This window comes from Eptatretus burgeri, chromosome 5 (genome assembly GCF_056783735.1).
Source record: "Eptatretus burgeri isolate ZD-2024b chromosome 5, Ebu_testis_v1, whole genome shotgun sequence".
Lineage (NCBI taxonomy): Eukaryota > Metazoa > Chordata > Myxini > Myxiniformes > Myxinidae > Eptatretus > Eptatretus burgeri.
The window spans coordinates 84487194-84509693 of NC_140965.1; the positions used below are offsets into that span (position 1 = coordinate 84487194).

General features: G+C 44.4%; 1 protein-coding gene across 3 annotated transcripts in view; it reads left to right on the forward strand.

Annotated features, from left to right (window-relative positions):
• Positions 1 to 22500, forward strand: part of SPOCK3 (SPARC (osteonectin), cwcv and kazal like domains proteoglycan 3) — a 570187-nt gene that overhangs the window by 418553 nt on the left and 129134 nt on the right. For all 3 annotated transcript variants that reach the window (XM_085882734.1, XM_085882736.1, XM_085882735.1), the window contains exon 6: positions 10654 to 10762. In XM_085882734.1, coding sequence (XP_085738860.1) covers positions 10654 to 10762 — 109 coding nt within the window. The remainder of the gene's footprint in view (positions 1 to 10653; positions 10763 to 22500) is intronic.

The following is a 22500-nucleotide window of genomic DNA, read 5'->3' on the forward strand; positions in this document are numbered from 1 at the left end:
TCGGTCCAGGGGTGAGAGAAGCGACCCCCGATTCCCTCCAAATTACGAGCGAGCTAAATTAACCCTTTACGAGAAGCAAGATGGCGTCTCAAGGCGAGCGGGAGCCGGGGGTATTAGAAATGGATGTAGAATGTGTAGAATCCATGGTCCAGGATGAAATCCCCGTGCAGGAAATGTTGGATGTGCAGGAACACGAACTCGCCCAACTGAACCCAGAGCCCGAAATAGGTGCGGCGGCGGCCGCGGTGTATGACACCTCCCCTCCCCCCCTCCGCCAAAACCCCCCGATCCTTGCCGAATCGGCTCACCCAAGCGCACCCGACATGGCCCAGCTATGCGCCATGCTGGCGGAAATGACAGCGAAGATGAATGCGAACATGAACAAGCAAATGAACGAAGTGAAAAACGAAATAAAAGGAATGAACGAAAAGATGGATGCGAATACACAGCATATGAACGGAATGGAAACAAACATGAAGGAAGAAATGAAAGAGCTGTGGGGTGAGACGCAGAACATGGGCCGAAGCCTGCAGGCGGGCATGAAGGCAGTGACCAGGGAGCTTAAAATGGCGACTCCACGTGTGGGGGCGAACGAGCTGGGAGGGGGTGCAACGGCTGTCGGGCCCGCGGTGGAGGCGGGTAAAAAAATAATTCGGGGGACGTGTTGGGCGAGGGTCGTGACGGAAAAAGTGACGGTAACCGAGAGGGACAAACTAATTGGGGTGACTGAGACGTGCACGAGGGAGATAACAAGGGAAGAGACGGAAATAATAGTTGAGACAAGGGAGGTAAAGGGTGAAGAGGTGACTGAGTTGGCAGAGACACGGGAGATGGGAATGATAGAGGGAAGACTGCACGATGAAGATGGGGTAAGTGACGCACACACACACACTGAGGTAGTGGAGAATAATGGGGGTGAGCTCGCGGACTGGGTAGAGACCCGGTGCGAGCAGTTGGATGGCCTCCTCCAGGAACGAGGGGAGGGAGTATGCCCCCTTGAGGCGAGTCACGACCAGGTGAGTTCGGTCGTGCTTTGCGAGGTCGAGGGGAGGAGTGCTGTGGACAGGTGCACGGAGAGCTTGGGGGGTATAGAGGCCCTGGAGACCCTTGTGGGGACACGAATCCCCAGTGTGGTTGTCCCTGTGTGTGTGGTGCAAGGGATGAGTGCCCCCGCGTGTGTGAGTGAGGCACGGTGTATGAGTGAGGCACCGCGGGTGAGTGCCCCCGCGTGTGTGAGTGAGGCACGGTGTGTGGATGAGGAACCGCGGGTGAGTGCCCCCGCGTGTGTGAGTGGTGTGGTTTGTGTGAGGGAAATGGCACGAGTGAGTGAAAGGCCGCGAGTGAGTGGAGCCACGTGTGCAAGGGTAATGGCATGCGTGAGTGAGCGGCCGAGTGTGAGAGAGACAGCGTGTGCAAGGTCGCTGTGTGTAAGGGAGATGTCGGTCGGCATGTGTGAACATGCAGCCGCGTCTCCCGGTGTGAGTTTAATGGTGAGGTGTGTTAGCGTCGTAACACGCGGGAGTGCGTGTGTCGAATGGCGACGACGGCGACATGTGAGGAAAGAAAGCTGAGTAGCGGCTGTGGTTGTTTCGGGGACCGTGCCGGGTTCACCCAGCAGTGAGCACGAGGTCCATGCTGTGCAACGCACGAGGCCCCCACGTGCTCGCTTACGAGAGTGAAGTCCCGGTCCGGAAACGCACGCGGTGGATTTGCCGATCCCGCGGACGGACAAAGTTTAGGCAGGTAAACGGATTTGGACTGGATGGGTTCTCCACGCGATCGTGTGTGTTAAGCTCCAACGGGCAGAGCACATGTGTTCGCGTGGGGAACCCCTCGAGACGTGGGGCTTGTGTTTTTTTTTATGCGCACGGTGACGTCATGGCTGCACGTGGGGTTGGAATCTGGCAGGAGGGTATCCCTGCCGGATGGTACCGTCCAAGGAGGGACGAGAAACACGTGCAGCTGCATGACGTCACGGGCAGGTGCAAAGTGCGCGAGCTGCGAGTTGCCGCGCTGGCGCTGCGCATGGAAAAAAAAATTAAAAAGCAAGCCTCACTTTCGGGTGCACAGGATTCCTGGGCAAGGGGTGAAAGACCCCCTTGACCCAGGGCACAGGATGGAAACTAGTTAGGGGGAAGGGTTAGCTTAGTTAGACCGACTTCATGGGGCAGGGGTAAGTCCTCATGGAGTCCGTGGAATGGATTAGTTAGAGGGATTGTAGCGAGATTTAGGTTGGGAAATTGATTAATGGGATTATTTGGAGACAGTGACAGACTTGTGAATGTGTAGTGGGGACGTAGTTTAGCTACGTAGTGTTAAAAGGAACGTGCTATAGTGTAAGGGACGACGTGGGAGCACGAGTTAGTTCGGGGAGGTAGTTAGAAGGATGGCAGAGTTCAGTGGTGTGTGTGTTGAAGAGTTGTTGGTGAGTGAGTGAGGCCAGCGGGTCTGTGTGTATGGAGCGAATGGGGAATGCATGGTGCGATGAGTGATTGGGGGGAGGAGTGACTCCCGCCCAAGGGACCCCGGGGTCAGTGTAGAGTGAGTTACGGGGTTAGTTAAATTGAAAAATGGAGGTCGTTTTGCTGTTGGTGTGAATGTCGGCTCGAAACCCGTTTGGAGGGGTGCAGGAGCCCTGTTGACGGGCTGGGAGCGTGGCTGCGAAAAGTGAGTATCGCTGAGTGGGTACCCCGGGCACCAGGCTAGTCGGCCGCGGTAGGCCAAGGGCCCATGGGGGGCCGGGATAGCGTAGTGGGCACGGGTGCGTCTGCTTGGTGCGGAGGCCCGGGGCGCCATTAGCCGCGTGGGCAGTGTTGTGGGCAAGGGTGACCCTCGGAAAGGGGCCCGGGAAGCCAGCCTGCCACGTGTGCGTTTCAGGGGAGGTGCTATGGGGGGCACTCCCCGGTGTTTAGGGAGCTGGTAGGCTCGGAGGCAGTGTAGTGCCCGGGGGTGCCATAGCTGGGGAATTGGCAGAGGGTCGTGCCTGCCAAAGGGAGCCACGTGTCCCAGCCATGAGACCGTGTGAGGGCACGGAGAGAAAATTGGGGGGCGAGGCCCGAAATTGTGAGGACACCAACACAGGCGACGGGAATCTGGGTTGTTAGAACCAATAGTTTAAGCGAGAGGCGCTTGTTGAAAGCCCCGGGGTAGTTTAACAGTTAAATGGTTAGGGTAGATAGGAAGTGTACCCCTCCGCACCATCCATCCCCTCGCTCTCGTTGTGGGCCGCTGGACCCACTTTGGGTTAGATCGCTGAACTCTGGGGAGGCCATCCTGAGGCTTCGTTGGGCCTCGACACAGGACGTTAGCTCTCCCTTATTCCCCTCCGCGAAGGGAACGTAGGGGTTGGGAGTAGGCTAGGTGACAGGATAGGTTAGCCGAACAAAGACGATAAAGGGGGTTAGGGGACGATTTATAGTGGGGAAGTAAAAAAAAAAATAATAATAATAAGAAAAAAATAAGTTGGGGCTAAATTGGGGTTTGACAAATTAAGGGAGTGGGTATAGACAATGACAGGCAAAGGCGATAGGTTGGGAGGGAGACCGTAGGGTAGGTCCGAGCCCGCCTTCCGAGTGGCCAGCACCACCGCACTCCCTCCACCAACCTCCACTGAACGGCAAAGGCTGGCCAGCTTCATCTGCTGGCTGCGTTGCTGCAAGGCAAAGGCCGGCCCACTTCATCGGCAGCTGTTGTTTTGCTGCAAGGCCTGTGCTGGCTGGATCGTCTGCAGCTGCTGTGCTGCAAGGCCTGTGCCGGCCGGATCGTCTGCAACTGTTTTCTGCAAGGCCTGTGCCGGCCAGTTCGTCTGCCGGCTGTGTTTGCCTGCTGCGGCCTTCTTCTGCAGGCTGTGTTTGCCTGCTGCCTTTGCCATGCCATGCCCACTGCCCCTGTTCACCAGCCCCGTTCAATTTTTGCTTTGCCCCCCCCTGTTCATTTCCATGTGTGCCAGGATCAGAAAGCAACAGTTTGCAAGCTGCAAGAACTTCCCTGTTGGCAGCTACAACACGGGCCTGCAGTGGCGGCCCGTGCACCATGTTTGCGTCCATCCATTCATCCGTCCATTTGTTGTGTTCATTGCGTGTGCCACTTGAGCTGGCACGGAGACTGCGTTTGTGCAGCCCATGCAACGTTTTTCACTGCGTTCAGTTTCAAAAGGGAAGGCCTTGGACTGCGAGTGAGCAGCCGGCCACGTTCCCTGTCACCTGCATTGTTTGAGCCAGAAACTGCATGTGAGCAGCCTGGCTCCCTGCTAACTGCTTTCTTTTTGCAGAGTTCATTGATCCTGGGCCATGGTTTAGTGTAAAATTTGTAAGTTAAGGTAAGATGTACTGTAAATATGAGTGCGCCCCCGGCATGTCTGTCCTAGCGCCGGCAATTTTATTTAAGTCGTCCGTGTGAGTGAGTTTGTTTAGGTAGTTACTCAGCCCTCAGGTTATTTATTTTGGGGACACGAATACCATGAATGTCGCACTCAGGGATCCGTAGGTAAAATGTACTGGGGGAAAACTACACATGATGGCACACGAAAATTTGACGACTCGGGACGAGTCTGTAAAAAGGGGAGGGGGTAGTGTTGTGGTTGACGAAATTCGCAAACCACCATTCAGGTCCCTTAGGTGAGATATCTCTGTAAGTATATGTGTAGTTAGGCCCAAACCCGTTGTTTAGAGGGAATAAATGTCATTCATTCGGGCTGCGACCCCTCTAGATAGCCGTTTTTCTTTTACTATCTTTATTTTGGACCAGCCGCCATTACTACCACCACCAACCACGTCTCAACAGCCATCACACAACAACCACCAGCCGCAACGCCGCTTCACAACAACAACAACGCCAACAGCCACGACCTTTACCGTCACATCTCGCTCTCGCAACCATCGCATCACCGCCATTTCCGCGCCGCTTGTGGGCACCGATACTGGACTCGTGCAGGGCGCGCACCGAGCAGCGTGTGCAGAAACATCACAGCCTTTCCGAAGAAAACGGATCAAAAACGACTCACGCCCACTTCTGTTCCGTCCTATCGGCGAGCGTGGGGCGATTTGGCCCCGCCTCCAGGTGCGTTGGAGTAATATCGCTATATGCAAATTCATGGATCAAAAAGCATTCACGCCCACTTTTCCTCGGTCCAATGGGGAGCCAGCCAGAGGTGAAGGGTCGAAGGTAAAGGGTCGAAGGCGAAGGAGCGAGGCCCCGGGGGCTATAAAGGGCCGCGTTCGCTCGCCGAAAAGGCAGTCGGTGGAGTTGGGAAGAGCCAGTCAAGTGCAGTTCGGAGTTGAGTTGGGAAGAGCCAGTCAAGAGAGGAGTCGGAGAAGGCAGTTGGACGGAGCTGTGGAGAGTTGGAGAGGTGGCGGCGGCGAAGGCGGTCGAGGGGGTGCTCGTGTCAGAGTCGGGGAGCTGCGGAGGGGAGAGGCCGGCAACGCGACCGAGGTCGTGGTGGAGACGCTCGTCGCGGGACCCGAGACAGGGAGATATCCTCCTTCCCCCGAGCATCAACAACCCCCTCCTGTTTCCCCCCGCGCTGAGATAGTGCGAGAAGGGGGCCCCGTTCCCACCCCAAACCAGGCAGTCCCAGCGAGGCCCGCGGAGTCGGGGCGCCAGCGCCATTTTGCGGCTCATCACCAGACGGGTAGGCTCGACGTGGTCTCGGCCCCAGGCCGTCTGCCCCCTCATAGTGGAAGGTGGTCCCTTTTTCTTTTGCTTTGAGTATATGTGTTGTCGGCGCCGTCTGTGAAGTAAAACTGTATAAGTGTTGCCGTGTGCTCGGTAGTCGGTTAGCTCTGCATTGTCTTTTGCTTTTACATTTGCTTTTTGTGCATTATTGTGTGTTTCTTCTTCTTCTTCTTTTACATTTGCTTTTGGTGTAATTGTATATGTGTGCGTTCCGTTCATCGCGAAATAAATGTGCTTTATGTTGAACTGTTTTCCCGTTTCGCTTCGTCTTTTCCTTTATTGAATCTCCATCTTACTTCACGTAAAGGGTTGGTCGTGGGCTAAAACGCCCGATAATTAATCGAACCGTCGAGGCCGACGATAACACCGCTCGGTTATCCCGATAGTACGGAACGGGTCGCTTAAAGTGGCCCGTGTCCGAAGTCGACCTGCGGCGAGGTGCGATCGCCCGGTCTACCCTCCGTGTGGGTACTTAGGTAGGTCGAATTTGGCGAGCAACCCTATCCCACGCGGGGGCCGATTGGCACGATCGTGGTGAGGCCGAAAGGTCCACCCGTGACTAGTTCCCGGCGTTAGTCCGAGAGGGTCACGACGGGATTGTCCGTCCGGTGGGCGACATGCCGCGATTCGAGTTACGTGGCCGTTCGCATGCCGGCGGGCGCGAATCCGCAACAATATATTTGTATGTATATATGTATATATATGTATGTATATATATGTATATATATATATATATATATATATATATATATATATATATATATATATATATATATATATATATATACACACATATATATATTTATATATATATATATATATATATATATATATATATATATATATATATATATATATATATATATATATATATATATATATATATATATACAGTGGGAAGAACAAGTATTTGATACACTGCCAATTTTGCAGGTTTTCTCACTTACAAAGCACCGAGAGGTCTGTAATTTTTATCATAGGTACACTTCAACTGTGAAAGACGGAATCTCAAACAAAAATCCTGAAAACCACATTATATGATTTTTAAATTATTAATTTGCATTTTATTGCATGAAATAAGTATTTGATACATCAGAAAAACAGAACTTAATATTTGGTACAGAAACCTTTGTTTGCAATTCCAGAGATCAGACGTTTCCTGTAGTTCTTAACCAGGTTTGAACACACTGCAGCAGGGATTTTGGCCCACTCTTCCATACAGATCTTCTCCAGATCCTTCAGGTTTCGGGGCTGTCGCTGGGCAACACAGACTTTCAGCTCCCTCCAAAGATTTTCTATTGGGTTCAGGTCTGGAGACTGGCTCGGCCACTCCAGGACCTTGAGATGCTTCTAACGGAGCCACTCCTTAGTTGCCCTGGTTGTGTGTTTCGGGTCGTTGTCATGCTGGAAGACCCAGCCACGCCCCATCTTCAATGCTCTTCTTGAGAGAAGGAGGTTGTTGGCCAAGATCTCGCGATACATGGCCCCATCCATCCTCCCCTCAATACGGTGCAGTCGTCCTGTCCCCTTTGCAGAAAAGCATCCCCAAAGAATGGAGTTTCCACTTCCATGCTTCATGGTTAGGATGGTGTTCTTGGGGTTGTACTCATCTTTCTTCGTCCTCCAAACACGGCGAGTGGAGTTTAAACCAAAAAGCTCTATTTTGGTCTCATCAGACCAGATGGCCTTCTCCCATTCCTCCTCTGGATCATCCACATGGTCATTGGCAAACTTCAGACGGGCCTGGACATGCGCTGGCCTGAGCAGAGGGACCTTGCGTGCGCTGCAGGATTTTAATCCATGACAGCATAGTGTGTTACTTCTGGTTTTCTTTGATACTGTGGTCCCAGCTCTCTTCAGGTCATTGACCAGGTCCTGCCGTGTTGTTATGGGCTGATCCCTCACCTTTCTCATGATCATTGAGGCTCCACGAGGTGAGATCTTGCATGGAGCCCCAGACCGAGGGAGATTGACTGTTATCTTGAACTTCTTCCATTTTCTTATAATTGTGCCAACAGTTGTTGCCTTCTCACCAAGCTGCTTGCCTGTTGTCCTGCAGCCCATCCCAGCCTTGTGCAAGTCTACCATTTTGTCCCTGTTGTCCTTAGACAGCTCTCTGGTCTTGCCCATTGTGGAGACGTTGGAGTCTGATTGATTGAGTGTGGACAGCTGTCTTTTATGCAGATAACGAGTTCAAACAGGTGCAGTTAATACATGCAATGAGTGGAGAATGGGAGGGCTTCTTAAAGACAAAACTAACAGGTCTGTGAGAGCCGGAATTCTTACTGGTTGGTAGCTGATCAAATACTTATTTCATGCAATAAAATGCAAATTAATTATTTTAAAATCATAGAATGTGATTTTCAGGATTTTTGTTTTAGATTCCGTCTTTCACAGTTGAAGTGTACCTATGATAAAAATTACAGGCCTCTACGTGCTTTGTTTGTGGGAAAACCTGCAAAATCGGCAGTGTATCAAATACTTGTTCTCCCCACTGTACATATATATATATATATATATATATATATATATATATATATATATATATATATTTGTATGTATATATATATATTTGTTTGTATGTATATATATATATATATATATATTTGTATGTATATATATATATATATATATATATATATTTGTATGTATTTTTTTTTTTATATGTATATATATATTTTTTTATATATATATATATATATATATTTATAAAATACTTGTGGCTTATCAAATTATACAACCTTGGAATAAGGTTGTAATAATGGCCTTCATTTTCCTTTGCTCCTCTTGACTTAACCATTCAAATATCCCAATATCTTATGTCAGGCGGCTTTCACGGTGGTTGGAATATTTTATTAAAAATTGGTGACAGCATCTCACAAAATTGAATTAAACTCCAGGATGTTACATCCACACAAGGGAGAATTTTTCCCACATTTCATTGGGCACATCAAGGCCAAATCCAGGCTGAGGCAACTCTATACACAATAGGCTCATAAGATTCGTTCTCCGGTGAAGAGTGGCCTTTTTAGGTCCCAGGTGATCGAATGAAAACCTTGAGTTACTCTTTTACAATGCAAATGTCCTGAAGGTTCCAGGCTTCAAGGCATTTTCACAACAGGTACCAACAGACCTCAAATAAGTGCAGCTCATCTCCCAGTGGCGATAAAGCACATTCGACACAGAGTACGTTGCTATTCACAAAGTATACAGGACACTTTGGTGCAGAAGATCCATTTGGTGAGTTAAATCTCTCCTCTTATGTTGGACACCTATCGGTTGACCATTTTGGGAGGAACAAAAAAAAAGTACAAAGCATGTGTTGGAAACATGAAACGACATGTCTTGCTTCATGCTGGAACTTTTTTCCATGAAAAAAAAATTCTGATAAACTTGTGAAATTTTTTAAAATATAATTTTTTTAAAACGTCATTTTCTGTGTATCTGTCTGTCTTATTGTCAGGTCACTCTAGATCAGATCTGTGACTTGCTACAGGCACCATGTAAACATGTACTAACCTGTTTCATGGTCGGGATGTCAGCAACTAAACCGTTAAAAGTACAAGCATACCTTGAATAATGCAATAACATTTTACACAAACCATTTATAACGCAATGTTGAGTAAACTTATGTAGAAGACCAAATTCAAATAATTTTTTTAATACTTGTGAAAACGCAGCTAATGCTGAGAATGTATGTTTTGTGCCAGCTCATGATTCAAGCAATCGTAATTCAGAAAGCAAAATATGAAAGAACCAGAGGGTGAAGAATATTCCATGGAAACTTTCATGGTCAGCCAAAGTTGGTTTTCTTACTTCAAGTGGTGTTCTAATCTGTGTCTGCATTAGGGGCGAATCTGCAATAGCAGACACCCAGGCAGCATGTAAATTTCCTGAAAAATTGAAACAGATTATTGGAAATGGTGACTCTCCTCCCAATTGTGAGGTCAGGCCAGATCAGATCTGTGACTTGCTACAAGTACCATGAAAACCTATACGAACCTGTTTCACAGTCAGGTTGGCAACGACTAAACTGTCTCCCCACCAGCTTTCCAGGTGAGGAGGGTGTATGGATATGGACACCCAGCTGGATTATAAACAAAACATGTCAAAGGGCAGAGTAGCTTCTTGTGAGCCAACAGCCATTCATATCTGGTGCCCAACTGTGTCTGCGGACATCTTCCCACAGTTGGGTTACTGCTTTCTAGGAGGTTGGTGGCAGGATTTGCACTCTGGCCACCATTAAGCACTTCATTCTGCAAAACACACAAAAAACGCAAATAAAACTGAAAACCCACTCAGTGGGTTGGGATGCAGTGGTGTGTCTCGAGATGTTACGGATTGTGTCAATCTGCCAAGTGGTTGCAGAGAAAAACTGTACTCACGTTCTGTGCAGACAAACAAACAAACAATGCGTCATGTGGTAGCTTGACAGATATGACGAAACTCATGCAAATGACGTCACTGTTACCTTGACCTTTGACATATATTTTCAGAAAATATTGACAGCCTCACTTTTGTCCTTTGGAATCCTCTGGTAAACTTTGACGAAGATAACTGAAAGCGTTCGCGAGTTATTGCACTCACTGTGCCGAGCTGTAACAAATGAGAGAGACAGACCGACTTGTGATGAAAATGTTAAATTCTCATCATAACAGACAGACAGACATACAAACGGACCCAAATGCAATACCCTCTCCTCTGTCGAGGGTCGTGCAGTGTAGGCAATGCAATAGGACTCTCTGGGTCCAAACGAAAATAAGATGGCAAAAGACCAGATCAGAGTTATCAAGTCAACATATCCCAGCAGAAGCCTTTGGTTTTGTGTTCATTCATCTGTTATATTCCCTGCCATGCTTGCCAGGGGCTACAGTAAGTTCTTTCCAAACATCTGAAGTGATTAAGGTGATGTGCAGATGTATACAGGCTGACTGCATTTCACTTCCTTGTTGCTCACCTCCCTCATCCCCATCTACACAGTGCAAGCTGGAGTTTCAGGCTTGCCATTCTGGGAAGCAAATCAACGTACGGTGCTATGGTGCTTGCCCGTGCAAACCTCTTTCACTCCGTGCCCAGGATGGAGAGTCTGGTATGGTTAGCACTCAAAGTTTCCTTGTCCCAATCATTGCATTGCAACATTTGAAATATAGAACATGATATACCCCATTCCAGTACTAGAAATCTATCTATGAGTCATGTATAACTTGAAGAAATTAAACTGACTTTTTGCTCCCTCATATTATGCTGCATGCATTTTGTATTCCTGGGGACATACCATGATTTCTTCCAACACACATATAGTTATTTTTTGGTGTCTCAAACACACTGCACTGAACTGTTGAAATTCTGTCACTATCACAAGCTGGTGCTCCATGTGCAGCGAGCAACTGATCAGCACACAGGCCTGTAATTCCTGAAAATGTAGGGTGCTCAACTATGCCTGAAATCTCCATCAGCAATTAGCCATAAGCATATTAGTTGTGCTTCCCTCCACCACATCCCACTTGTCTGCTTTCACCAACCTTGGCACCCGTCTGGCTGGGATTCCACAGCCTCAAAAAAGAAGTTAATTTGGTGTTCATGTAAATGGGAAAAAATCCTCATAGAAGTTTCAAATAAGTTTTTTTTTCTTTTTATACACCACGATGAAAATTATGCACCGAGTTTTAGTGCAAATCAATTTTAAAGGCAGTTTTGCGTTATTCAATGCATCCTGCTTGCAAACCTATGAGCTGAAGAGAAAAATGGATAATGGATTTTTTTTCGATTTGTCAAAATAAAAAATCCTACTGGTTTCATACTTCCCACCTTCAGAGTACAACGGCCTTTCCAATTTTACTGGGACAGCAGCCATCCTGTTAAAAAATATATTCTCACATGGGAACATTTTGTGTGAATTGCTGAATGGCCTGGGCTATGCGAAGTGGCACGATTATCATTTTGGAGATGTGGATTCCACAGGATTGCTTTGAAAAATCTTTACTTTTAAGAACAGTTTGGTTTTCAAAATGTCCTGCTTATAATAGTAATATATATATATATATATATATATATATATATATATATATATATATATATATATATATATATATATATATATATATATATATATATATATATATATATATATATATATATATATATATATATATGTGTCGTTGGGCAATGCATGGACATAACAGTATTAACTTGATTCATTCTAAAGATATGGCTTAAGCTGACTAACATTTTAACGATTTGGGGTTTCAGCCTCACATTTGAAAGACAAGGTGGTTGTGTTTGAATAGTTGCCATTACAAGATGTCTTGAATTAAACAAAACAATAATAACGTGTTAAAACCGACATTGATGTCTTTCTTCACATTTGGATGCGTGAGGTGCTGCGGACAGCATTATTCGGTTTCTTCGTTTAACTGTCTATGTTCCCTCCATACACTCTTGTATTTGATTTCATGCGGTTTCCATAAGAACGTTGCTAAGGCTTTTGCATCTGCCTCTTTTATTGCTTGCTGTTTCTTTGTACATTTTGCCTTTGGTTGTGCACTGTCCCACCAACAGCTTTCACACCCCCTACACATGCACAACATGAGCAAGAGAGCGGTAAATCAGTTGCATAAATGAGGGACTGTGCAGAGAGAGAAGGGATGGATGGGCAGGAAAAGAGAGAGAGAGAGAGAGAGAGAGAGAGAGAGAGAGAGAGAGAGAGAGAGAGAGAGAGAGAGAGAGAGAGAGAGAGAGAGAGAGAGAAGAGAGAGAAGAGAGAGAAGAGAGAGAAGAGAGAGAAGAGAGAGAAGAGAGAGAAGAGAGAGAAGAGAGAGAAGAGAGAGAAGAGAGAGAAGAGAGAGAAGAGAGAGAAGAGATAGAGATATATCTGAATCTGAAGGATTCCTTCAGCTTTTACTGCACTTTAACACAATTTATGGCATAATATTCAAAGCAACTATATACTCTCATGGTGTCACTTACAAACACAATGGAGGACAATGCATATTACTTGTGCTCTCTTTGCCTAACTAAAATCATTATTTGTATAAATTATTAAGTGATTAATCAATAACGTAACTTAAATTTCATTTCTGTTGTAATGAGCCGGCACCATCTTAAATCTCAAGCTCTATGGTTCATACTGGAGATATGAGTTTTGAATCATACATGCTTATCAATACACGTAAACAGACGTACACGTTGAGAGACAGAAAGACCTTTATATTCCTGTATTCTTAAGCACAGGAAATTAACCACCACCGAAAAAGTGGAGTTTTTTTTTTTTTTACTCCCGTTTGTAAGTCACCTTCACCCCTCTATTTGTAAGCAAAATAGTTATTATTATTGTAAAACAAATGCTGCTGACTCATGGTTATTTGAATGTCTGGATTTTCTTTGAGTCACTCCCGTTTTTGGTTTTGGTGGGGAGAGGAAGCGAAGAGCTACTGGTGTTGTTCTTCTTCCTCTTTGCATGAGCTGTGTAGTTACCAAGGGTATGAACTATGAAGACTCTATTGCGCTGTACAATTCTGTTTGGAGAAATAACAACTGCCCCTGCAAGAAGCCGGTCTCCTTGTCCTCTATTTATCGTGGAATAGAAAATAAGTTAAAGGAAACAAGACAACAGAGGAAAAACTCATATGTAACAGCAGCCAATGTAAAACGGGTGTTGTTTTTTATGGATCACTTGTCACGTTGCCGGAGTGAGTACTATGATCTTGTAATGTATGTGTACGAGAAAGACATTGTTGCCGATGGGTTGAAATGTTCCTCTGGGTTCTAATCTACTTGTCGTTATTGTCTCCAAAGATTCTACTGCAAAACCTTGGTCAAATATGATAATGTTCCCATTACGGTGAAACCGTGATCACATCATTGACAACACATGGCCTTTTTATGTAACTGATTATCGCGAGAGCGAAAATGAGAGTTTGGCGTGAGATCAACAACATGGCGGCAGTGTTTGCTTCAGATCACTTTGCCTTTTGTGATTTCAATCATGAGTTTACTGAAATATTTTAAGTCGGAATCAGCTGGTGATGAAGTTGGTAATGAAAGTGTTGGAGTGAAATGGCCACGGACTGGAGTTCAAGCAGAAATGTCAAAGGATCGAAAGAGAGAGAATATGAACTCACAAAGAGCAAAGGGAGTTTCCACTTTCGTCCCCTCTCGGTCGAAGGAGTTCACCTGGCTCGAGTGGGATAAAGCACGAAACTCCATATTTTGTCGTCTTTGTCAGAAATTTTGCAAACATGCGGACGGTGAAAGTCCATTTTTTCTTGGTCCTGATAATGCCTTTTGAAAAAGTTATGTTAAAACTCATGAGCAATCTAAAGCTCATACCATGTGTGTTCTTGTCAAAAGAGCTAAGGAAAATCCACAAGGCACACCTGTGGGAAAGACTGTTGCTAAATTAAACAGTAAAAATCGAAAATTGGGTTTTTTTAAAATTTGAATTGAGTTGGGCAACTGAGAAGTGACTGAGGGCAACCAAATTTTTGGTTTGGCCTACCCGAAGGGCGACCAAGTTAAAAAATATATTGTGAGCCCTGCAATGATCACATGGATATTCACAACTCTGTACTTGACAACACCAATTCTGGATAATACCATTCCTATCATCGTGACTTCATCAGCAGAAAAAAAATGTCAATATGCAACTTGTGGGAAAATATCCTCGATTTAAAGCCAAAGCACAGCATGAATTACAAGGGTGCTGAAGAAAACGTTATTGATATAGATAGGAAGAAGTAAAGGCAAAAATAAAAGTAGGAATAGAAAGAAGCAAGTTTGAAAGCAAGTTAAGATAAGAGAAGAAAAAAAAATAAAGAAAAGGACAAAGTTCAGCAAAGAATATTTGTTGTACAGTCCCTGCATTTCGTTAGCATGCCTGGTGTTGGCTTAATGGTTAGGGTGGCATGCTTGGGATCCTTGGGCCTGAGTTCAAATATTGCTCAGCCATTGAATTAAAACCAGGTGGGGTTGACTCAGCCTGTCATGCCTGTCATGCCTCTCATCCTTCTGAGGTCGGCAAAACGAATACCAGCTTGCTGGGTTGATTGAGCCATTTGAGTATCCTGTGTTGGAGTGGCAACCTGTCCCGGATTGTGCCCAATAGCCCAGGAGACTGCCTTGGCAGCACTGATGCTCTGTACAGAGTATGGTCCTGATGGATGGATATCACAAGTAAAAAAAAGTTGGGAGGGAGAGAGGCAGGATGCAAGAGAAGGGAGAGAGAGTAATCTGAAGAATTCTTTCAATTTAATGACTACATGATTCAATGGCCATTTGGATCGTCAGCTGGGAACTTTCCATCATTGAGGCTTCAAGTTTTCAACCCTTCAATTCCAATGGGTCCACAACCTTATTTGTGCCCCTAGGTCAACCACTCAGGGAGAGAGATAGAGATAGAGAAGAGAAGAGGAAAGGGGAAAGAATGTCACAGATTTACCATTGAACAGAAAAGACAGAGAAAGAGAGTAGCAAAACTGAGGACGTTGACAGTAAAACTGAGTGACACGAGGAAATAAGACAGACTAAAAATATAGATAGACATTAAGACAGGGATAAATCATATGTCCTATACACTGCTGATTAGATTTTCACTGCCAAATGTGCAAGCTCTGCAAAATGCAGAAGCACCAAGGGCCTCTAAACTTGATACAAATATATTGCTTTGAGCCAAACCTGACAATTTCTTGGTTTACATAGCCAAAAAAAACATACAATAACACAAGGAAAACACCAGATTATCTCTTGTACCTTTGATGAAAATAGAAAGCTCCATTTGAAATACTGGTGTGTGTGTGTGTGTGTGTGTGTGTGTGTGTGTGTGTGTGTGTGTGTGTGTGTGTGTGTGTGTGTGTGTGTGTGTGTGTGATGCATGGAAGATGGAGCATTTAAAATGCAAAGCCCTGCTGTGGTCGATGGATTATATTTTGAAATTCCAAATTTATAACCCTATTTCATTGCTGTGCAAAGCTGCTTGTGTGATGTAATTTCTTTTTATCCCTTATAATAAACGATGTGGATTAGAGTAGATATAGGTGCGGACAAACACACCCTCAGGAGTAGGTGCGGCTGACTTGGACACAATTCATATTCAAGGTATAAAATCAAACTATTGATAATTAGACATAAAAGTGTGATTGTTAAATGAGACATATTTGTGGAACTGTGACTAAGGAGTTCGAACGCACTCGTCGAGTCTGCTATCTGAGGTACGCTGCAAAACCTGAAGGAAATGCTGCAAATGTTACATTGAAACACAGTTTGTTGTGGATGCTGTATCGAAGAATAGCCCATCCTTCACTTGTTACGGTTAAATCAGACAACTTTGTTCCAATTTCATGACAACCTACAGAGTGTCACCAGATTATGTAGATTACATTAGATCTGAGAATGAATGATCAATACCAAAGTATATCTTTGTGTCAACCCACTGACACACTCGTTCACTGGCACACAGACCAATTACAATTGCCTCTGCTGTACCTTCGGGAACAGGTAAAGCTAACAAGTAATATTAATTTCCTCTGTGTCTCAGCCTTCACACATTGATAATATATGCCGTTTCATTCGAAATTCTCAAAGTATGCTTAGTACCATACCATTCATTCGTTCATATTGTATGCAGCCTGTGGCTGCTAGTTACATCATTGCTGGAAGCACGGCTGTGCCACTGATGTAGTGCCCCTGTAGGTTAGGGCCGGAATTTGGCCATGGTGCCGCCAATAGCTCACCTACTCTTTGTAAAGGACACTGTGAGATCATTAACCTCCACCAACTCCAGCTGGCAAATGTGACACCCAGTTTAACATCCAGTCCATCCGAGGGATGGCACACGTATTGATGAATCACCCTGCCTGTGAAACACCGGGATGACAATTTATATATAGCTGGGTCAAGATTCGAACCCAGGCTCGACAGCTTAAAGGTGATTGTGTGTACCTTCAAGTCATCCTACCAGCCTTTGTATCAATGAGACTGCAAATTGCAGACAAAGCTGAACTAAGAGGCAGCAGGGTAACTCAGTTTGTCGATTAATCTGAATTTAATCCTTTGTGTGCAGATTAATTGTTCTGCCATTCTGAAGTGGATAATAAATGCATTGAGGAGCATCTTGTTGGAATGAACCTTAAAATTGTTCTCTTATCTTCAATGATGTGGATCCAAATAATCTCATGCATGGTATAGCATAAAATTTTTAGTTTAGTCCAATATCATTGCCATGAAAGTGAACTACATGAGATTAAAATAATAAATATATATTTCACCATTGCAGACAGACTGGTGGCATCTGTACTTTACCTCCTCCTTTTTGGTGTTCTCTTTTTTTTTTTTGGCACCCTCTGCTCTTTCTGTGATTTGTCCCTTTCCCCTCCCCACCCCCACCAGGTTTCTGCAAGGAACACATGGTCCACCATGGTCCACCTTCTTGTTAAACTCTCACAATCCAGACTCACTGCTCACCTCCACTCATTTATTCCTCTTTTCTCTCGAACGTGGAAACAATTTCCCTTGTCTGATCAGTCCCATTCTTCCCCCCAGGGCTCCACATGTGTTCACCACTACCTCAGGTCATCCCCCATCCATACTCATGATCCTTTCTACCCCCAAATGACCCTATTCCCAAGCATTCCCTTTTTTCAGGTTATTGTGATTTTTTTTCCTCCCTCTCCCTCATATCTTTTCGTTTGTGAGTTGACAGTTTGTTTGTTCCTTTTCTGTTTAATCTCCACTTTCCCCTTACTGTCCAATTCAGCTTGTGTGCAGCATGTTCACCCCCATATGTCCTTCTCCCCTCCCGAAGATCCCACTGTCACTCGTACTTCTACACTGCTGTTGGCGTTTCCACTTTTCCATTTTGTTCCCTTTCATTCTGCTCTAGTTCTTACACAAGCCTCGATCATGTATTCAAAAAAAATCCCACTTGTAATCATAAAGACTTGCAATTGAACATAAAGCAAATGAAGTACTGTATATGAAATATTAAATCCCCTCCTCCCTCTTATCTTTTCCTGTTTGTTCATTCCCTTGATGTTTGTCCCACTGTCATTTTTATCTTATTCTTCCACGAGCCTCACTTGTGTAAGTAACTTTTTTTTAATGGGAAACTGATCTCATGAATTGATGACAGGTATTCGTAAAATAAAAATAAAAAAAGCTAATGTAATTCTCCTGCATGTGGGTATCCTTTAATGCTTGATGCTACTAATAGTAAGAGGATCTTATGGGACCTGAAAAAGGAAAGAGACAGGACGATTCTGAAAAAACAGACAAGAATTGTTAATATCAAATCACACTGGGTTGGTTTGTTGAGGAAGCCTCATTGGAAGATCCTGAGCAGCAAGACAAAAGGTTTGATAACATCTGCTCTCATGTTGCACCCAATCAGTCGACTTGAGAATTGGCAGGTGCACTCAAAAGTGAGGTCGAGTCCATTTTCCCCGCAATGAACTGCTGCAGGTCATGCATTACAGGCCCACAGCCAACCAACAAAATGAGAAGTCTGTTTGCAGGCCTGCAGGCAATCTCTGACCCTCTACTTTTTCCTATCCTGTTTATTGCTGAACAGGTTTCCCATGTACTTCACTGCACCATAGGTTTATTAATGATTGCAATTAAGGTGGTTTCACCTTCAATGCATGGTCGTTCCTTCGCTGAAATAACATGATAGGTTGGTTGCCCATACCTTCAAAAATACAAAACAGCAGACAGCAGATTGTCCTTTAGCAGAAAGGTACAAGCAAGAATGGCAAAAGAGAGAATGTCCTTTCAGGTCCAACCTCACTGTTATTCCCAAAAACAAAAATATCTGCACTGTGGATTGCTGTAACTCCAATTATGCCTCGTTATCCAACTATTTACTCATTATTTCACAAACGTTTCCTCCTCAAAGTGCATTTGAACATAACCGAACAGACTGTGTTCATTTTTGCATTTGACTTCTCAAGGAAACTTTTTAATTATGTCCTCCACTTTTGTGCATCATAGATTCCATCACAGAGCCACAGGCCTCAAAGCCTTAAAAATGTGCATTTCATGCATCCTGTCTTTCTGATTCCATTCTTTATGTCCTCTGGGCCTTGGTTAGTTATGGAGGTTTGTGCTGGAGTTGGTTGCTACCGATGATTGCCTCTCAAGCTGAAACAATAAATTGTTGGAAATTTAAACAGTGCATCCTTTTTTGAAGCGGATCACCTTTTCCAGATTTGTCTGGCTGATGAAAGTTTTCAGGGATCTGCATGAAAACAAGGATATGCAGCTCCAGAAAGAGGTAATTTGGGCCAGATCTCTTCTGCATTATATGGACATTTAATTCACTTAACTCACACATTTGCTTGATTTACATGTGCTCATTGGTTTTCATTGAGATATCAAGGCTGATAGAATGTCAAAATGACAGAGAATGAAAGTTTCTTGTATCGAGGGAGCCAGGAAAACGAGAGAAGTTCAACACGTCTCTCCTTCACTCCCCCATATCTTTGATCTCATTCTTCCTCATTACCATCTTCCTTCAAGGGTCCCTCTGTTCTCTTCCCTGTTCTTGGTGTATTCCCCCCCACAACCCCCCCCCCCACCCACGTTTACACCCCCACCCATTTCCACGATGTTCTCCTTGTTCTGTTATGTTCTGGTCAATTCTGTGTTCTAGCTCTTCCCCAAGCCTTGATTATGTGTACGAGAAAAACGATGCTTTTAATAATTTACACCATTGCCAGCGTTGATGTCAATAACCAGACCACTGAGAGGCAACCACATTACTATCACACTATTATATCAGCCAAAGTAAGCACACTCACCATGCACAGGAACCTTACTCAAATATTTTAGATGAGTTGTTTGGCATTCCCATCTGAGCACTTGGACTGTCTGTCATCCCATAGATCAGCAAGCAGTAGCCTCTTCACTCTCTGCAGATCTGAATAAAATCACAAGCTGGTCAAACACGTGAACATGTCTTTCAACCCTGACAAATCTCACACTCTCACGATGTCTCTGCAAAAGGACTGTCTGGAACCCCCCCCCCCCCATCTACTTTCTCAACAATCCTCTTGATTAATTCCTTTCATTGAAGCTTTTGTGTCTCACAATCTGCCATGATCTTTCCTGGGAAAGCCACATTTCCAAGCTGGCCTCCAAAGCCAGTCGCTGACTCAGCATCCTACGTCGTGCAAAGTCCTTCCTTGGCACACCTGAGCTCCTCACCACTTACAAAGCTTTTGTCCACAGCCTGATGGAATACTTCTTTCCCCTCTAGGCTGGTGTTCCCGCCTCTCACCTTTCTCGGCTTCATGCTGTGGAAACAAAAGCATTTAAGATCATTGGTATCTCCTATGATGAGGCTGAGTCTTTGGGTCTCTCACTCTCTCACCACAGGCAGGTCGATGGTATGTCTGTCTTCTGCCATCTCCTCTCTGGCCTCACCCCCTGCCCCCCCCCCGCTCTGTCTGAAATATGCCCCCCCCCATATTTCTGCAGGGCAATCAAAGTACACCAGCAACCCTCTTCTGGTGAAACTACCAAAATCAAGAATCACTGCTCACCTTCACTCTTTCATTCCTCTTTTCCCCACCTCTGGAACAAACTCCTACACTCTCTTCAATCCCACTCCTCCCTCCAAGTCTTCAAAACAGCTGTTCACCACCATCTCTTATCTTCCCCCATCCAAAACCATGATCTTTTCTACCTCCGTTAATCCACCCCAAACCCACCTCCTTCAAATTCCCTGCTTTCCTTCCTGAAAGTCCCTGTAGTGTAAGGATCCGAACATCCCTGTCATGGCCATCTTGTTTATCCTGTGCACCCTGCCCCATCCCTCTCCCTTCCACAAATCTCGTAATGTCTCTGATCACCACTGTTTTTTGCTTCCCTCTCCTGCCCCCCTTGTCTCTTGTTCCCCTTGTTATATGTTCTGTGTGTTAGCTCTTATATGAGCCTTGACATGGTTTGTGTCTAAACTGAAATGCATGACCTTAAAAAAAACAAGACCAAATTGTGTTTGAAGTTTGGAATTCTTTGCCAGAAACCTGCAGTAACATAAAGAGATATGCATTTGGCATTCTGTCCATCTTCGGATCAACCTAACTGTGCGAGCAAGTGTTTTCAAGTATGAATTTCTTAAAAAGCACACTGAGAAACCAATTGAACGAGGCGAGTTTAAAGTCCGGCTTAAAAATGAAAATGACAGCGTACTGTCCAAACATCGAACCACTCTCCAAAGAAACTCTACAGCATAAATCACACTAAACTGGAAGGGCACTCAGTAGAGCGCATACGTCCACCACACAATGCCTGATCCAGTAGAACATATTGGGCCCAATAAATTTCGAATTGTCATGCTAGGTATATATTGTTTTTGGCAACATCTCTCAATGGTGAAGAATCACTTTAAAAATTCAAAAATTCTGTTATCTGGACATGGATTCGGATCTTCACCAAAACTGAATCAATTCATCCATGTCACACACCCAACAATTCCACCAAGTTTCTGTGGAATCCGTCCATTACTTTTTGAGATATCGTGCTTTTTTTCATTACAGCCCTTCTCTCTCAATGGTGAAGAATCACTTTAAAAATTCGAGTAGCCTGATCCGGATCCAGATCTTCACGAAAATCTAATCAGTTTGTCCTTGTCACACACCTAATCTGACCACCAACCTTCATCCGAATCCGTCTTCAACTTTTTGAGGTATCCTGTACACAGACAAACAAACAGACATACAGGGGTGAAACATAACCTCCTTCCACCTTCGGTGGCAGAGGTATATATGGGTAAGCTGACTCAATGTTTGCCTGTTTTTGGCTTTTGGTTAGGGTGGTGGGCTTTGGATCCAAGGATCCTGAGTTCAAATTCCACTCGGCAGTTGAATTAATACCAGGTGGGGTTGATTCTGCCTGTCATTCTTCCGAAGTCGGCAAAATGAGTGCCAGCATGCTCGTATCCTGTGTCGGAGTGGCGACCCATCCAAGAATGTGTCCAATAGCCAAGGAGGCTGCTTAGGCAGCACCAATGCTCTGCACAGAGTACGCTCCCAATGGATGGATATATATATATATATATATATATATATATATATATATATATATATATATATGTATATATATATATGTATATATATATATGTATATATATATATATGTATATATATATATGTATATATATATATATATATATATATATATATATATATGTATATATGTATATATATATATATATATGTATATGTATATGTATATGTATATATATGTATATGTATATATATATATATATGTATATATATATATATATATATATGTATATATATATATATATGTATATATATATATATATGTATATATATATATATGTATATGTATATGTATATGTATATGTATATGTATATATATATATATATATATATATATATATATAAAACAGATTTATTTATTTATATCAGATGCACATCCTGACAATTATTGTGAGTATCACTGCGCGGATTATGTCTCACACAGTAAATCCGCAAAATTTGCACAGAACAACCATCTGTCTGCCGTCCAGACGATTGTTGCTGGTAATGCAAACCATTCAACCAGGAGGCACATGATGTGATTGGCGGGAAAATCGAAACATGTGGAGTGTGACTAGCACACCGCCGATCCCCACTGGATACAGTCCACACCAAAGCGTCACCTCCATCAGAGAGGCTTCGGCCCAGTGACTCTGTCAAACAGACAAAGATTATCTGGTCATCATCAGCTAAACATAAAACGGAGCCACCGATCCAGATTTCGTGCTTATTTGCCCTCATCAGGATGGCATACCAATAAATATCCAACCAATGATGACCACATTCGTCG